Genomic DNA, 18,684 nt, shown 5'->3' on the forward strand with positions numbered 1-18,684 from the left:
AGTAGCTTTTTAAAACTAAACAAATGTGCCTCAGCTCCATCATTATAAGACTCAATATTATCACCAGGTTTTGCTCCTGAATAATGGGGAGAAGTTGAATGCCATGTGAGAATGACAGCATCCATCTGAGGCATCGATATGCTGGCTGCCTCCTGAAACTTGACCTTGGCACTCATGGGAGTTCGGAAAACCCAGTAACTCTAAAGATTTGGATTTTGGGTAGTATTGCTTCTTATTTTCAAAAAGAGTTGGGTATTTAAAACTCTTTGATCTGGATCTAAGCTCTGCACAATGTCATATTTTTAAGTAGAATAAAGTTTGCTTTGGGAGACTGGATTTCTATCGAAGCGTGCAGTGCTGCACCAATAAAGCAGAACATACCTACAATGAAAAAAATACTCTAAAAAGAACAAATGTGTTTCTGGTATCATTCTTTTGAAATCAACATAGGAGATGAAATTAGAAGCAACATTGTTAGGGCAAATGTTCTATTTTTAATAAACATTTTGCATAATATAGTAATCTTAAAAAGATTCTCTTATCAAATTTGTTTTGATTTCATGAAAACATACAACTATTATAATAAGCAGGCTTATCAGTTCAATTTTCTATTTTTTTTTTTTTTAATGTAGTTTTCTTTATTTTCTTTTTAGTTTCCTGCTTTATCATTCAGAAGGTTTGCACTGTATTCCTATACATATTTGGTTTGGTGCCCAGAAGTGTATTATTTTAACAGGGTTAGTTCATTAAAAGTTATTACTTTACAGGGGTTCTATCATGCATACATAACTATATGAATGCCCTTCTACAATGAACATTGTGGTACAGCTAACATTAAAAATCTTGCTCTTTCAGGTTCATCACCATTTCAAGTCAAATTGACTAATCCAGCACCTACCTTCAATTTAAAAAACAAAACCAAAAAATGTTAAACTGACAAAACATAGTTCTCATTCTTTCTTCAATAATAATAGAAGAATCTTCTAGCCCTTCAGAAATGAAACTATCGGGACTGTGAATTGTCCTTCCTCTGTGCATAGCTATTAATATGCAGAATTGTCTCAGTCAAAGCCAGTAACCTATTTTTAAGAGACCTGCGTAAGGAATGACTGCAATGCTCTATCAATATCCATTTTGATTACAATATTTTTGGTAACTCTATGTTGCTCTATCAAAAGTAGCTTTTTTAATTATTATTATTTAAAGAATATCTCCAGCTATGCAATATATTGTTGTTTTAAGATTTTGATAAAGTTTTGAATGACCAGTTTTCTATTGATGAGAAACTAGGTGAATTTGCAAGATAAATTAGTGTTTTTTTTTTTTTTTAAAAAGTCATTTCCTTAAAATTGTTTCTATTAAGCTGCATCACAAGTCTATATACGGGTAAAAATAGAAAATCTGTACAACCTTTACTGAGAGTTGGCATTAAAAGACTGAGTATCAGTGTAAATGTTATAACAGGGCATTGTGCTAATGTAGTTAGCCAAGAACCAACATTTTCAAGCTAACTGGAAGAATGTGTTATATGCTAGTGTGATTTATGCTTATTTTATATATGATTTGTGCTATTATGCTTAAAGGAGATGGGGCATATAAATGTTTTACTTCTTTTTCATCATTGCCCACCTAGAGTTTTGGAGGATAAGCTTGATACTATTTAAATTAATCTGCGTCATCTGACTAGGATTTTTAAGTCCTTTGTTGGCTGGGTTTCACATGTTTTCTTTATCTTTTCTTACCCTTTACATCAACTAACTTGGGTTATATTCTTTATCCTGGTGCTGATGGGATGTTACCTGTAATTTCACTACAGTGGTTCCATGATTACAGAATTCTTTGAGATGCAAAGACAGTTATGGGTGTAAAGAACTATGCATTCAATGAAACTTGGAATTGAGGAATTGCTGCAGTTATGCTTTAAAACTTATTAATGGGAAACAGTCCCAGAACACAGAAAGTATTTTAGATATGTTGGAAGAAAAAAACAAACAAACAAACAAAAATGCACATCAATTATACAACCTGTAATCAGTATGAACAGTTTATATACTCAATGTATCTAATTCATGTTTGTGTGAAGTATTTGTCCATTGGCATTGTTTTCTACTGTAATGTAGTAATACTATTAAGTGTTTGGGGAATTACAGCATCTATGAAATGGTAAAGGAAAGAATTCACTCTGAACTTGCACAAAGTGGAGGATCTAGTTGTGTGGCAGCTGTTTTTGTGTGATTTTTTTATACATTTGAGAAGTTAAGTGTTTAAATTCAAATAAGAAATATGAAGATTAATTCTCATAAGTAGCTTAACTTAGTCTCCCTTAGTCAAACGCTGTGAGCCTTACAAATGTCTGTGTTTCACTACAATGAAGGTATTCTTGTTCACATGGCAGAAGACTACTCTTTCAACTTGAAAGGCAGAGAATGTTTGGCTGTGTGGAGTAGGCAGTTTGTTTGTCCCCCGTCCCCAATACTACTGTTTGCATGTGACATTGGACTCATTCAGTATGATTCTGATGCCTCTCAAGCAAGTGAAATCTTGAGATTCAATGAGTATGAGAAGTGTTATTTTGCTTCACATTTCTCTCTTGAAAGCATACTGTAGTATTATGTGATGTGTAATGTTAGATGGTATTGTATGCTCAACTTAAAAACCTAATGGCAGCATCTGTTTACAGTCACTCCACTGTGATAGTATCTGTGATACTACTGAGTTCTACATGATATATAAAACACTACTGTGTTTTACATGCATATTGCATGGAAGTGATGATGCACGAATACTTAATAAAGTCTTTCTTCTCAAATCAAGGCTGTATTGAATGTAAAAGCATCATGAGGCTAACTTTCTGTGGCCAGTTCCCTTTGACTTCACTGGCTTGCTATCAAAAACAAATCTCCAAAACTTCAGTGACACCTCACCTGTATCTTATAACATTGGCCCATTGATTTAAATGAAACACTATTAAAAATAAATAAATAATAAATCTCAACTTATTTCAGTACTCACTTTTAACACCATTAGACCATTGATTTTCCCCCTATTATAGTGTCAAGACTCAAATACTCAAATACTTCATAAAGACAAAAACAAACCTCAACATACTTGCAGTTGGTGTTTTTTGTTTTGTTTTTTTCCTAGTACCCTTTAAAAACGTGTGTATGTTTATACATGTTTTGGAGGACAGCATGAAAACTACTAATGATGTTTTAAAAAACAAATGGATTAGCAGACCTTTTTCTCCATGAAAAGTCTGATATGATTCTTTTGTTGCTTTTCTGTGATGTTTTGTTCTTGTGTACTTTCTTGATTTTTATTTTTTTCTTCACCTTGAGAAAACTAACAAATTTTTCCAAGAAATTTAACTTACAATGAAGATAATTGGGGAAGTCAATTATTTTTGCTTGCTGTCTTGAAATGGACTACAAGTCCGTTATTACTCAAATTCATGGTTGAATAGAGTGTGTTGCACATCTAGCCAGTACTCTGTGCTATAATGCTCTTCTTATTCTTTGTTTCTCAGAAGAAAAGTATAATCTGAACACTTTTTCTTCCATCCAGATCTCAGGTTTGATATCTGTTCAAAATATAACGTGCCCTCTGTTTGTGTATTGCAGTGTTCTTTGTTTGAGCTCTTCAGTCTGTCATTCATTTAGATTTTTGTAGCCACTGATTTAACTTGAAATCTATCCCTCTACATGCAAGACAATTTTGCCATTTTCCTTCAGAAGCCAGACAATTTATAGATGAGCTCAGACCAAATAAATCAGAGAAGATATATTTATAGGTTTAATATACCATATATATTAATATATATTTTTAATCACCATCATACTGTCACCCTGTAGAAATAATTAGCAGATGTGTATGCCATGCTTGAAGCTATCTGAACAGATACTGTTGCTGCTATTCAGGCTAGGATGCTTCAGATCAGCCAGTGTTTATGGTAGTCACTACATACTCCTTGTGTCTGTTAGTGATGAGGTGAGCCTTCTCCATTTGCCTGCACTAATTCACCGGAATGACTGTGTAACTATAATTATCTTCAGACTGAGTAATTTCTTCACAAGAGAACATTTACAGTAATTCCGAACAAAGAAATATAGATGCACACTTGCATTAACTTTAGCGCTTGGTGAAAGAAAAAGGCATTGACTCTTTTCTACAGCTTCTCTTCTCCTAGCATAAAGCCTCTGGAAACCTTCACACTTGTGTGCATGTTTGTTTGTTTGTTTGTTTTTGTTTTCATTTATTTTCTTTGCTTTGTTGTTGTTGTTGTTTGTTCTGTGGCAGTGTATTCTATCTCAAACAATGACCTCTGTATTGGGTTAATTTATGTTACTTTCTTTTCAGTTGTGAACTCTAGTGGTTTGACTCCCAAAAATACTGATCCTCACACAATTCTACATGAATTCTACCAGGAGAAGCAGGAGTTGAATTCTAATTTGTCTACAATTTTGATGGTGAGTATTCAACTCTGGACGTTTTTTGAAAGGTTAGCAATAATCTTTGTCTTCCTGTAGCATCATAACTGAACCTCAATGCAAAACATTAGCACCTGTTTCCAAAACTCTTTTATTTATTTAAAGATCACGGAATAATGTGTGTGATAAAATAATACCAAAATGCAGTTAATATCCGAAGAAATGTTGTTTGGTAAAGGTACACTTCATTTAGATGTTTTTGCCTGGTGTGCTTTATTAGTACTATTATTCAAAATGTTTTATTTCCCAGAAAGTAGTAGTAAGGGATATACTTTCTGTTTTCAAAGACCATTCTAACAGTGAAGACAGGCAGCAGCTATTTTAAACTCTAGAATTTAATTCCAGCCATGTGTATTCGACTAGCACCATATGAAACTATGCACACAATTTATTACAGATACTAGGACTTATAAGTGAAAGGAAAACAATTTGCCATGTCAAACATAATGTGTTATTTACAATAACACATTTTCTGTATGTTTAGAAGTAGAGCTTAGTGATATGGTTTAGTGGAGGACTTGTTAGTGTTAGGTCAGAGGTTAAACTCGATGATCTTGAGGTCTCTTCCAACCTAGACAATTCTGTGATTCTAATAGGTTTGAAGATCTTAGACATTAAAAAGTTAAATAATTTTAGATTATTCCGACCCCTGGACTCCCTCACACTTAAAAAGCAAAAAAAAAAAAAAAAAAAAAAAAAAAAAAAAAAAAAGTAATGCTAGAAGAAATAGTAGGAACCCATAACATGAGAATTCTGAAAGCTAAGAATTTTACTTCTGTTCAAGCTGAATGTTTCCTCTTTCTATCTTCAGATAGACAAACTTTGAAGTGCATGTATTAATGTATATTAATGTATACCATGAAAAGTGTAGGATATACAACGAATTCAAGAAAAATATTAACTTTGTTTTTTTCTACTTCAGGTGTTTGATACATTCAGCTTTAGTCACTTTATTAATTCAAGATTCTTTTGCATATAGTCTTCCTTATTATGCAGATCTCCACCCCTTGTATTTCTCCATAAGCTCAAAACAGTTGAGTAAAACTCACTAGAATCAAAAGTTCAGCTTCAGAAACAGTAATTGATTACAGTTTATTGTAGATAAATGGAGTTGTACTTTGACATACAGTGAAAGACCAGATATAGAAAATAAGTTATTGAATTGATACCAGAAAATACTGGTTAACAACACTTTACTGTTGTTAACAGTTTAACTATTTACATTGTTAACAATGTAAACAACATTTAACATTGCTAACATTTAACTGTTAACAACATTTTTGAAGGCAAAATAAACTGTTATTCATTAATTCAATTACTGAGAATTACTGAATTTTAGAACTTGAAGAAATACTGCTATCTGGTCTGGCTACCCCCACCCCCTGGGTTTCTGAATTATTTGTACCTTTATGATAGTTCTTACTTGCATATGGTTTAATTATTTTAGGAAGAAATATTGATTTTTTAGTCCAGTTAAATGAAGTATTTTTACTGTTATTAGTAATGATGAAACTTCCCATGATACTACATGCTTTGAAACAAAACCATTTTTACAGAAAATCGTTGCAGAAATTGAAAAGTTGCAGCTAAAACTCTTTCATTGTGCAGATATTGTTGCTATTTTTATAACTTCTACTTGTATGAACTTTGATACTTCTTGTTCCAAACTGAAAAGGCAAAATCAAATGAAATAAACTTGAAAACCTGTAGGAGGTTTTCCCTGGAATAAAAGACCCATGTCAGAAGAAATAATAATTTGGCTGAAGGGGTTCTCTTGCTTTTTCTTCTGAATAAGGTCCACTGCTATAGAGACAAGAAAGGTGACACCCTTAGCAAGTGCTAACTTTCACTTACCAATGCCATCTTGCTAGTAAATGAGTCAACTTTTAAGGTAAAGCAAATACAGACATTACTGGATGTCGAATAAAGACAAATGAGTAACAGTATTATGACAAAAACAAGAAACGTACAATAAAGATTATTCAGTGGATTTTTAACTAAGAAGTTACGATTTTCTTAAGTATATTCATATCTACCAATGTTATATGCACTATAGCTAAAGATATATTGCTTTAAAAGAGTAGTCAGAGAATAATGGTTAAATTCCATAACATTTTAAAAAAGAATATACTGATGAGTAGGCAACTTCCTTCAGAGTCCAGAAGTTCTTCATCCCCTATGTTGTTAACAGAGAAAAATATCTAACAGTGCAAAGTGAAAAATGCAAGGGAAAAATGTTAAGTAGCTTTTAGGGGGATAATTCTGGTGAATACAATAAAGACATCAATTTTATTCTAACGGAAATTATTGTCCAAACCACTTTCTGATAAGTAAAAGTATACTTTTAAGTTGTGAAAAGACTTATTACCAAATTAAAAATAATACCAAGCAAAACACAAAAGAAACTGATGCCTAAAGTTCATCATATTTTGAATTTGGCAGAATTTATGACCAGTCTCTGAGCTACCCTACCTGTCAAAATAGGCTAAAATTATCTCTGATCACTGTCCTTTTTTGTTGAAATGAAAACCCCAAGTCTGAAGAGTGAAAAGCAGGGGTACTTGGTTAAGTGCTTTGTTCTGTTCTTCTCAGTGGTTGCAATTGTATGTATAGTAATGACTGAAGTGCAAATACTGTGGGTGAAGGTGTAACTTTGAAAGGAATAAAGCTCCGTCTCTAAGGTTTCTAATAGACCATGCATAACTGCTACGGAAAGGCTTGCTTTTAACCCAAGAGAAGTCTGAAATGGAAAGAATGAGATTTGAGATGTTTAAACTTTGAAGGTCTCCTAAGAATATGCTCAATACTTGAATTTCTTGATTAAGAAAGGAAGGTAGGAAGGAATTTGGACAATCAAACAGCTTAACAGTTGGAACTGAAACTGCAAATAATAACTACAAATAAGAATGGTACCCTCTTAGAGATTCCTATACCGAGACAAGGGTATATTTTCAGAGGCTAGTCTGCAATCAGGCCTCTGACACATATTTTCTTATAAATGTTGATTCTTTTTGAAATAATGAACAAACACTAAGATCACTGATCAAAGTATTTATTTCTGACTCTCATATATACTTAATGTTTCAGAAACTGCTTGGAGAGTCCCAGATTTGTGTGGCTGCCCACCTGGGACCATGCTATGCAGAAACACTGTTGTATTAGGTGAATGAAAAAAGGTTACTATGAAACAGAAAACTTTGGAGAAGCTTGGCTTTAAGGATATAGCACAGCTTTAAACTGTGCTGGATAGTGCTCTGCTGCTAAAGGAACCACACTTATTACGGTGTTAATTTTAGTGCTGGCTGGGACTTCCAGCCTGGAAAGTAAGGAAGGAAATGGGTATGCATGGTCTTGTGAATTCTTGTTTCGTGTTCACTGCTGAATGAATCAGCAAAGTGCTGTTAGTAGCTAAAGGAGAAGAGGCTACCCTGTTCTATATCAGGCTTGTCTGAAAGTGCTCTGAGAGAAAGCTTTTTTTTTCTTTTTCTCTGTATGTGTAATTGACCGAGATTTGTTCATCAAGAAGGAATTAAGAGAAATAGAATGTTTGACTTCTGCTCCATCCGAATTAGAAGCAGGACATCTAGAGAAGGTTGTCCAGGAGTCAAAAACGTTAAGCTGCATCTTCTTACTATGTTTCCAGGAAACACCAATAGCTGCTTCTGAAAATTATCTTGGTTTTGGAACACTGACATGGACTGGAAAGAAAGATAAAAGGGAATTTGAGTTGACTATTCCTGCGTCCTTTATAAATTTCATTTATTTTATGGACAAGCAGGACTAAAGGGAATTACTGGATCGAAACTCTGAATGTGGTTAGGGCATAGGATAAGATGCTGGTGTTTTTCAGAAGCCATGTAGATTAAGGGAAAAAAAAAAAAAAAGGAATTATCTCCATGATTTATTTTTTAACTTCCTTGAATTAAGCTTCCTATCAGACTGTGTGGAATAAATCGGGTTTTTGTGAAGGTGGAAGCAGCACAATTTAGCTGTGGTCTCCATGAGAGCCCTCTATGAGGGCTAGAGCACCTCTATGAAGACAAGTTGAGGGAATTGGGGTTGTTCAGCCTGGAGAAGAAAAGGCTCCAGGGAGACCATACAGTGACCTTCCAGTACATTAAAGGTGGGAGAGACACTTTGTCAGGGAGTGGAGTGGTGGAACGGCTTTAAACTAGAAGGGTGTAGGTTTGGATTAGATGTTAGGAGGAAACTATTTCCTATGAGGGTGGTGAGGCATTGGAGCAGGTTGCTCAGAGAAGCAGTGGATGCCTCATCCCTGGAGGTGTTCAAGTCCAGGCTGGATGGGGCTTTGAGCAACCTGGTCTGGTGGGAGAAGTCCCTGCCCATGGCAGGGGGGTAGGAACAGGATAATCTTTAAGGTCTCTTCCAGCCCAAACCGTTCTATGATTACGTGGTAAGCCAAAAGTACTTTTTTGGTTTCACATAGAGTGGGAATTAGGATAGTTGATGATGAGGTGGGGGGAATATACTTCTTCATTAAACAGTTCTTGTGGTTAAAGCAGAGCCTGGGTAGGTACATAGGTGTGTACACAAAGTCTTAGACCGTGTATCAGTCCTTCTCCACTGTGGACTCACCATCCTCATAAGGCTCTCAGCTGCCAGTACCGATGAGTGAGATCCTAAGATTAGCCTCAAACCTTAGCTGTATTTTCCCAGTGGCAGTGCAGTGTGCTAATCGCTGAGCCATTGGGATAGCCCTGTAGGGCATTCTTCTAATAGTTTTTCTAGTTCTTCCACTGATGTCCTTATACATCTTTTATGATTTCGATAGTGATGCTACTTTCCCCAGGCACTTTCCTTCTATCTTACTCTCCACTTGCTTTTCTTTTGAATATAGGGGGGAGGGGGCTACCTTAATCTTGCCCTTCACTCACAGTGCAACCTTTCAGAAAAGACATTTCCCTCGTCTGCTTTTCCAACCCTGAGTACATGTCAAGGAATTCTAAAGATGGAAAATATTTGAGCACTTCCTATTTAAGTTTAGATTGTCTTTTTCCTGCCTTCATGTTCTATTTAGAGTTTTTTCTTATAAATGGATGCACAGCCAGTTCTTTTTGATTTAAAATTAAACTCCAAATATTTTCTTCAAATTGCACTCATTGCTTTTACAAAGGAATGAAAACAAAATGCAGCATGTGACATCATTTGAAGGAGAAAATTGTGTTATACTGTTCTAGGAAGAAACTACTTTTTTAACTGCATCTCTTTTCTAATGTGCGCTGCTGATAAATAGTAAAAAGAAATTCTTTCCTAACTATATATTTCTCTTGCATTATACATATATAAATTTCTTTGGGAACAACTTAAGCAATATAACTTGAGATATGAGGTAGCTGATATATGTGAGGTATTAATATGAAAAATATTTTCACTACATGTATGTTATAAAACTATTGGAATTTTAGAGGCCAAAAACGTATAGTTCAGTTATAGTTTCCTCATCCATGCTCTGCCTACATACATACGTGTGTGTGTGTATACATTTTATATATATATTTATTTTCCCCCTGTGGGTCCATCCTCCTTTGTTTTCTTCTCCTCTGTTATTTTCACTTCTCATCTTTGATTCACTATTATGCAAAGTCCTTTTGAGGAGCTTCTTTTGCTTCCCACTAACAATACGTATTGGTAGCAGCAACTGAAGCAACAGTCAGTGGACACTTGTAGAGATGGCACGTTGTAAAATAATAAATCGAATATTTAATACTTAGACAGAAGATGTGGACTTTATCTACACTTAATGGGTGGGGAGGCTGATTACTCATTCATAGCTACGCCACTTGTGAATGATGAGGTCACCCCTATCTCAGGAAGATAAATGCCATATCCTGTTATGACATATTCCTTTTATATAAAATTAGTTCAATTTTCTCACTACTGAGGAATCGGTATAGCTGAAAAAAAAAGTCACTTCAAGATAAAGGCATTTTTCTACTGTAATTCATTATATATCCTATTTTCATTTTATTTTATTTCTGTTCTGTTTTGTTCTATCTTATCCTGTTCTACGTATAGTATTTTACTCTCTACCTAAATGATATCTGACTAAAGTGAAGCAAAAATTAGATGATACAATGAAGCTTTGTAGCATTCTCTCTCATACCTGTCACAGGCTCCTTCCAACAGCAGATAATGAAAATTCAAAGTCAAACCATTTAAGTAAATGGAAATGAATTTCCAGAGAAGAGAGATTTTTTCACCTGTGAAAAAAAGAACAGTAGTACAGTGACAATGTGAATAAAGATATAATACATAATTGTGATAGATAGGTATATGTAAAGCATAAATATTAAATGTTGTTATATTACAGTCATGTGTTTTTAATTTTTATCTTTACTATGCTTTCACCTAAGAGAGGAAAATCTGGAGCATGTTGTATGAAATAGCAGTACTGTATCAGAACCTTTCTTCGCTCAATCAATACTAAAGTAACTTGCAGAATATCTTACAAGAGTGTATGGTATTTAAACAAAAAGTATGTCTTTCAGACACCAGTACATGTCAATAATCTGAGCAAGATGAGAAATAAATTCATTAAAAAATATAGGGCTTGATTCTCATCTCGTTCACACTAGTACACTGCAGTGAATTCATTTTACAACATAGCATTGTGCTATGTTGTAGCACTGGTGATATGTGTAACGAATTGGGCCAAAGCAATTTAATATGGCACAGAGAATAAGCTGTGTTTTGCTATCATGATTAATTTGGGGGAGGGAGATATGAGCAATCAAAATGGACTTTTCTTCAGATATGAAATATGTTTTATTTGGTATCTTTTCAGGGCTATAAGAAAGAAGGAGCTTATGCATTCTACAGCCATTTACTAACCTACCTTTTGAATCCTGCTTGTCTTACAGCATACAAAACTATTTGTCAGTAGTTCCACTGACTCAATGGGGCTACTTGTTACAAAGACTGTCTTTTCAGTTACGTTAACACTTAAGATACTAATCAATAGTCATAAGATATCTTAAATAGCAAGAGAGTCTGATTTTGCTCACATGGATGAAAACTTATGACTTCTGGGGCAAAGCTGAATCGAGTTTGGCTAAAATCAGGCTCTCTGTCCAGGCTGTCCCTTTGCTACATGAAAATGCAGAGTTGCCACTGTAGAGAAGAGAGTGACAGTCGATGGATGGGGACTTCGCCATGATTACATCCACTGTACTGCCTGGCCATACATTGACAGACAAAACTACTGTAATGGACTGATCATTTGGAAAATGGCTACTGCCCACATTTAAATTCCTTTCAGTGTTATTCCATAGCCAATTAGAGTGGTAGCCCAGCCTATATTCATGCCAGTCTTGTACTATATTGTAAGAAAAAGGAAAGGAGCAGCTCAGAAGTCTTTAATTATTCCTCCAGCCATTTATTGACCTGCTCTCTAAAGGCCATACATGGGCCGTCATCTGCATGCAAAATTTCTATTGACATCACTGGGAGGGCCACAGGCAGATGGAAGGTACTTTGTAAACCTTACAGTTTAAATATGTTGTAAGAGAAAAGCACAGAATTGGAGGTTATTAAAAAAAAAAAAAAAAAAAAAAGGCAGCTTTATCTAATATTGTTCTTTAAATATGGAATTTGCATAACGTTTTTTCCTAGCAAGCAACATCCCCCCTTCTCTTCAAGCTACCTAACCTACACGTTTCTGTAAAGTCTTCATATTTAACACTCAAACAATTGATGTCCCTATAGTATAAACAGGATAGATAATGAATATAAGTGGGATAGAAAATTAATCCTACTTGCAAGGAAAGAGAGTCATAATTCACTTAGGCTTCTCAGCTCTTACGTTATGAGGTCTTCAGCTAACTCATGGGATCCATTCCACATCCCACAGATGCTCATTATGAATTCTTTTTATGTGCAACATGTGGGGACTAACCAGTTTCATATCTCCTGGTATTAGCTGCAATCCAAAGCATTTTGTATTAAAACAGAATGCAAACACAGATGCTATTTAATACAAAGGATTTGAATGCAGTCTCTGTTTTAACATAAAGTTGGTGTGTCTTAATTTGGTTTGGAATAGGAACGGAAAGAAAAGTCAAGATATGGGGATCTCGTCAGATTAGGAGCCAAGCTGTGATTGCAAGTGGCACACGCTTGCACGGGAAACGGGGTGACGACCAGGTGACAGGTTCGATTTACCGAAGCAAAGGTTGTAACGCCTTTGGGGCGGTGGGGCAGCCGGAGATGCTGCTGCAGCCTCCCGGGCACTACGCAGGCTCTGCCTCTTGTCCCAAGCGGCTCCTGCGGGAGCCGCGGCTTCCCCGAAAGTCAGGCGGCGGCGCGGCTGCTGCCCGTGCAAGGTGCACCGGCTGCCGGCTCCCCCGGGCCCCTCGCCCCGCTGGCGGGGAGTCCGCTTCTTCCCCCGCTCCCACCCCGGCCAAGCTTTTAGCTCCGGGTCCGGCCCTCGGGAGCGCCGGGAGGTTCGGTGGGACCCTCCCACGGGAGGGGGTCCCCGTGTTCTCCCTCCCCCCCCCCGCTGCCCCCCTTCCCCCGGGAAGGGGTCCTCGCCCCTGGCGGCGGGACGGGGCACGGAGCGCGGCCGCGGGTGGTGCCTTGAAGTGGGGGGGGGGGGGGAGGCGAGTGCTCGGAGGAGGGGGAGAGGAGAAAAGGGGGGGACAACGCTGGGGGGACGGACACAAACGCGGCCGGGCGCGATGCGGGGGGGCTGCGGGCAGCCCCCGGCGGTACAAAGGAGCGGGGCCGGCTGGGGACGAGCCGGCGGGCTCGGCGCTGTGAGCACGGGGCGTGAGAGGGGGTGGGGGGGGGGGGGCGGGGTCAGGGGCGGATCTGCCGCGGGGTTTTGCGCAGCCCCCAGCGGTGTAATTGCTGTGTCGGAGCGGCAGCAGGGCTCGGCGCGGGCACGCACAGCGCACACCTTACAAGTTTGACTAGCAATAACATTGCTGCACACTAGGAGGGGAGGAGAGTCAGCTCCCTATAATAGGGCACAAACTCTGCCATTGCACAAAAGCGGCGCGTTTCCTCGCTGGTGAAAACCGTCCCTTCATAGAAAGAAAAGAAAGAAAGAAAGGAAGGGGGGGCTGGGAAGGGGGGGGGGGGGGAGCAAAAGCAAGTTACCAAGAGCAAGAACTTGTGCTGCAACAATCCTCCGCTCTTCCTCCTCTCCTCAGGACTCTGGGAGCAGGGATATTCCTCCCCCTCCCCCCCGCGCAGTTGGCGCTAGCCCAGACTGTGGTCAGTCGCCTTTATTATTACTTCATTGAGACAGAGAAATCCTCTAAGACTCGCATTTTGGGTGGAGGGTGGGGGGTGGAGGGACGGGAAGGAGGAGGGAAAAAAGGCAACATTTGCTGCTCATCATTTTCACTGCACCGCTAAAGTAATTGCGCCCCCCTCTCTCCTCCCCGTCCCTCCTCAGCTTGGATTTTTCTCTTATATCTACAGCTTCAGTGGTATTAGACATACCTTTTTTTTTTTTTTTTTTTTTTTTTTTTTTTTTTGTAGCTCCGATATTCCCCCTCCCCCCCCCCCCCCAAACCCTCGCGCGTTGCGTGCCTGCAATTCGGTGAAATTCCCCCCCCCCTCACCCCAAGCCCCCCCAAACTCCTCTCGATCTCAGCCCGGCAGCTCACATCAAAGCGCCCTTCCTCACTCACAGTGGCCGCCACTCACTAATGGGATTGCAGCGTGCCTGGCTCTGCTGCTGCAGCCGCCGGAGGGAGAGTCGCCGCTGCTGCACCTCTTCGCCGACAGTCTCCGGGTGCTGAGCCGCGGGGATGATCAGGATCTTCCCGGATTTCAGCGTGCAGGTGACGGCGGCGGCCGGCGGGGCGGCCGGGGGGGTGCCGGCGGCGCCGGGTATGGGGCGAGCCGGCGCCGCGGCCAACGGCAACCCGCAAAACGTCCAGGGCATCACCTCCTACCAACAACGGTGAGCACCGAGGGGAGAGGGGTGTGCGGCTCTTCCCGAGGCTCCCTCACTTGCTTTTTCTTTGTGCTTTTGTGTTTCTTTTTTTCCCCCCCCCCCCCCCCCTTTATATATATTTTTAAAATCTCTCCTTGCTCTGTGATTGCTGGGGGGGGGGGGGGAGCTTTGTCGGAGAGGAGGGTTTTTTATTTTCTTCTCCCCCCCCCCTTTTTTTTTTAAATACAGCATCTTTTAAAATGCACTGAGAAGTAAACACAATCTCCTAGTTTTGTCTTGGATGAGCTGGAAAGCAACAATAGCGGAAAAAAAAAAAAAAAAAAAAGTGAGACCCCGGCAGCTTAGCTTGGCTGCTGCAAAGTTTGGGATCCCGTCCGCTCATCCTTTCTAAAGAGGAATTTCTCAATGTCAATGCCTTGTGCAAATCCCAGTGTGTGGCAGCCAGGGGGATAATTGATCAAGGTATGCTGATAGATAATTTGCTTTCAACCAAGAAAGAGAACAATTTTCACTTGGGGTTGCACACTTGCAATTCCACATTGTAGTTTAACAATATTATCATGTCACCTGTTACTACAGGGAAATATAGCACGAAATCCTAAGTATACTCAGCACTGTTATTTTTTCATCCTAAATGCATTCTAATGCAAATGCAGGAAATTCACAGAGAGCGCCTTTAGGAACCAAAGCGCAGAAAGTTGGCAGTAAGTCATAATGAAGTTTAAAGACCTTCCCCATTCCCCCTAACAATCCATCGATACTTGCTGATACTAACACGAAGCTTAATTAATGACCTGACATTTCTTTGTGCTTCTGCGAGGCAAAACTTGAAGTTTGGCTCTGGTAGGTTTCTCTATGATAAGCTTAGCACTGAAGCCGAATCCTTAAAAAAAAAAAAAAAAGCTGTCAGACAACAGATAAATAAATGTTGTAGGCTGAAATCGGAACAAAACAGTTACATTTCTTTAAATGCAATAAAAATGTCACTGTCCCAACTATCTCGCTTTCCCACATAGCATTAAATTAAGTCCTGAGGAAAATACGATATAATCACAAGTATCTAAACTAAACATCTCTCTAATGTAAAAGCAAAACCATAGAAAGTTTTAACGTAATATTTCAAACAATTGGTTGAGGGGCCAGATTCAGATAATTTTGCTGTTCAGCAACTTTGAGTTGCCTCCTATAGTTTTGGAAAACACCAGCTCTATTTTCCATATGATTCCCATGATAGAAAACATTTGTTGGTAACTTTTGTAGTTTTAATGAAGGAAAAAACAATAGGAAGCTGATACTCCTGAAATAATCCCCGATGATGCCCCAGCACTTTCTCAGCTGAGGACCATTCGAAACTAAGCACGAGTCTCGTTTTGCTCAAGCAAACACCCCAATCTTTCATATCTAAACCAACTTGACTGTGAGAGATATAAAGAATGGATTAAAGTTGATTTCTTTTCACGGTTTCGGTATGATTTTTGTCACTTATAAAATATTTAAATTACAATGGAAACTGACGGACACTTTAACGAGGAAGTACAGGCAGCAATCACAATAGTTTAGTCTGTGAAGTGGGGAAGTCAAGGGTCAGAAATGTCAGATTGGCTTTTAGACAAATGAAAGAGACCTCTGGAGACTTTAAGTTAAACACAAGTATATAGACAAGGCAGCATGCGAATTTTCAGTACCTTGCGTTTAATAGTTTGATTATGTCAGCCTGTAATCAGACAGAAGTTAGGAAAGCACCACTTCTCCCCAAACTCCCAACACCTCTAATCCAAATATTGCTTAGCAGATACCCAAGCGCTCGGACTAGTAAGAGACGAGAGCAGCCTGGACGTCTTGCAAACTAACCTAACAAGAGGAAACATTTTTGCACTTCTTCCAAGTATTAACTGTATCTTATCGGCAGCATAGCGCTCTTTCCATTGAACGATTTCTAAATTCGAGCTTTTTGTAAATGCTTAAAATACAGCAGCCGCCGCCACTTTCTTGAGCGGCTGCAAAAAAGCGAGGTGACACCTGTTAACTTTTTTTTTTTTTTTTTCTTCTTTTTGGAGGCGAGGAGACCCTTGCCGGACAGAAACGGCATGTGGCACTTTACAGGTCGCCCCTCTCGCCAGCTCTCTACCCGCACCCCCGAGGCGAGCCGCGGCCGCGGCTGCGCCCGCGCCGCTTCCCCCGGCGGCTGCGCACCTGCGCGGCGGAGGCTGCGCGGCCGCGGGGCGGGTGGTGGCGGGGGGCTTCCCCCTGTGCCCCCTCCCTCCTTCCCTCCCGGGGGGCTCCGCGCAGCGCCAGGAGCAGGGTTAGGGAGGGCCGGCCGCCTCCTGCGGGAGGAGACCCCCCCGGCCGCCGGCGCGCACCCAACTTCCAGGTGCTCCGGCAACTTTTGCCCCGCTTGCAGGCGCGTTCCCGTCCCCTCCTCCTCCTCAGGCCCCCCCTCCCCTTTATTCTCTCCCACCCCCCCCAGGCACTGTGGCAGAAAGGTTTGTCGCGGAGAAATGCTCCCGACGGGCCGGGCTGACCCGTCCCCCGAGTGGGTTTCCCCGGGAGCAGGATGAGGCCCGGCAGGCTGTCCCTTCCAAGGCGGCGGCAGAACGAGCCGCGAAGTTACCTTGGAGATGGAAGCTTTCCGCGAAGGAGCGCTTTCTCCTTTAAAGCTCCTCGCGCCCGGCTTTTCCCGACGTCCTGGAGGAGACAATTAAGAGATAGCGGTTTCTTTCCCCCGCTCCTTTCTTTCGGGCTCAGTTTCATAACGTCCGGTGAAACGGCAGCAAGTCCTGCCCCCTTCCCCGGCCGAGCGGCTCTGCGCCCCCGATCCCGCCATGGGCGACCTTGGCCGCGGAGGGGACTCAGGGACTAGCAGGGGGCTGCCCGGGGCCGCTGCCGCCCGGCCCGGGGGCACCCCGCCGCCCCCTCTCACGTCGGGGTAGGCACTGCCACCGCCCGGGCCCGCGGGAGCCCTCGGGGATGCCCCGGCCGTGGTCGGGGTGAGCCCGCGGGGTCTCCGCGCCCGCGGAGCTGCGCGGGGAGCACCCCCCCTCCCCCGCCCTCCCGCCCGCCTCGGCCCCGCTTCCCCGCCGGAGCCCAGACTCCGGCGGAGGAAAAGTGTGCGAAACTGCAACTGAGTGGCGTTGTTGCGCCGGCAGCGGAGCCTGCGTCCGCTGCACGCAGAGTGGGAGCGGAGCCGGGGAAGCAAGCTGGAAAATGCCCAGAAATACTTTCCCGGCGGTCAAGCCCGGAGAGCCCTGACTCCCCTCCTTCCCTTCCCAGCCCCCGCCCCGCTCGCCCCGTGCCCCGGCGCCCCGCGGAGCCCGGCCGCGGCCGCGGGGGTGCGAACGGCGGCGTGCGGGTGTGCGAGTGTCTGGGTGTGCGTGTGTGTGTGTGTGTGTGCGTGTGTGTGTGTGTGTGTGCCGCACCTGCCGGGCGATGCCAGCGGCCGGGCTGCCCGCCGGGGCTGCGTCGCGGCTCGCTCTCCCCGCCGCCGCCGCCGCCGGCCGCCGCTGCCTGCGCTGGGCATGTCTCTGGGGCCGGCGGGGCCCCGGCTCCCTCCGCTCCTCGGCTTATGGACGGCGGCAGCGGCTGCAGCAGCGCTAGCGAGCGAGCGAGCGAGCAACCTGCACCAGGACCGCGCGGAGGAGCGGGAGCCCGCGATGCTTTGGCCTCAGTACTTTTCCTTAGCCTGTCTGGCTAACCGGGGCCATCGCTGCCGCCGCTGCTGCTGCTAGACACACAACACACACCAACATCAGGAGGGGGAAAAGTAAGGGAGAGGAGAAAAAAAAAAAAAAAAAAAAAAGCAGGAAGATGGCGCCCACCAAGCCAAGCTTTCAGCAGGATCCTTCCAGGCGAGAACGGTAACACTTTCTCTTTATTGAACCTGCAGCAGCAGCAGCAGCCGCAGCAGCGCCGGGCCGCGCCGTGCCGCCGCCGCTGGGGCCGGGGCCGGGCTGGCTGCCATGCCGGGGTGGGGGGACCTGCCGCCGGCCCCCGCCGCTCGCCCCGCCGGGCACCGGGAGTTCCCCCCGGTGCGTACCGCCGGCCGCCGCGCAAACGCACCGACACACGGACGCACACGCACACAGACAGACACACGGACACAGGGCGAGCCGCGCGAGCAGCCCCGCTCCGGCAGTCGCACGGCGAGCGGGCGTGCGTGCGTGTGTGTGTGTGTCTGTGTCTGTGTGTGTGCGGAGCCGTGAGGCCCCCCCCCGGAGCTCCCCCCTCTCGGCGGCGGCGGGGGGGGGGCGGCGGGGCGCCTCGCCAGGCCCG

General features: G+C 42.6%; 1 protein-coding gene and 1 long non-coding RNA gene across 5 annotated transcripts in view; one reads left to right on the top strand and one right to left on the bottom strand.

Annotated features, from left to right (window-relative positions):
- Positions 1 to 13,956, bottom strand: part of LOC116489433 — a 49,535-nt gene extending 35,579 nt beyond the window's left edge. Inside the window, exons 1-2 of the long non-coding RNA XR_004253296.1 lie at positions 13,608 to 13,956; positions 10,612 to 10,708 (exon numbers count right to left, since the gene is read on the bottom strand). This is a non-coding gene — a long non-coding RNA (uncharacterized LOC116489433). The remainder of the gene's footprint in view (positions 1 to 10,611; positions 10,709 to 13,607) is intronic.
- Positions 13,957 to 14,065: 109 nt separating this feature from the next.
- Positions 14,066 to 18,684, top strand: part of NPAS3 (neuronal PAS domain protein 3) — a 611,440-nt gene continuing 606,821 nt past the window's right edge. For 2 of the 4 annotated variants that reach the window (XM_032187821.1, XM_032187822.1), the window contains exon 1: positions 14,066 to 14,421. In XM_032187821.1, coding sequence (XP_032043712.1) covers positions 14,267 to 14,421 — 155 coding nt within the window. In that variant the 5' untranslated portion in view covers positions 14,066 to 14,266. Of the gene's footprint in view, positions 14,422 to 17,993; positions 18,270 to 18,684 lie in introns of those variants that run through there. The other 2 variants (XM_032187823.1, XM_032187824.1) reach the window with 1 other exon arrangement.

The sequence above is a fragment of the Aythya fuligula genome, chromosome 5 (genome assembly GCF_009819795.1).
Source record: "Aythya fuligula isolate bAytFul2 chromosome 5, bAytFul2.pri, whole genome shotgun sequence".
Taxonomy (NCBI): domain Eukaryota; kingdom Metazoa; phylum Chordata; class Aves; order Anseriformes; family Anatidae; genus Aythya; species Aythya fuligula.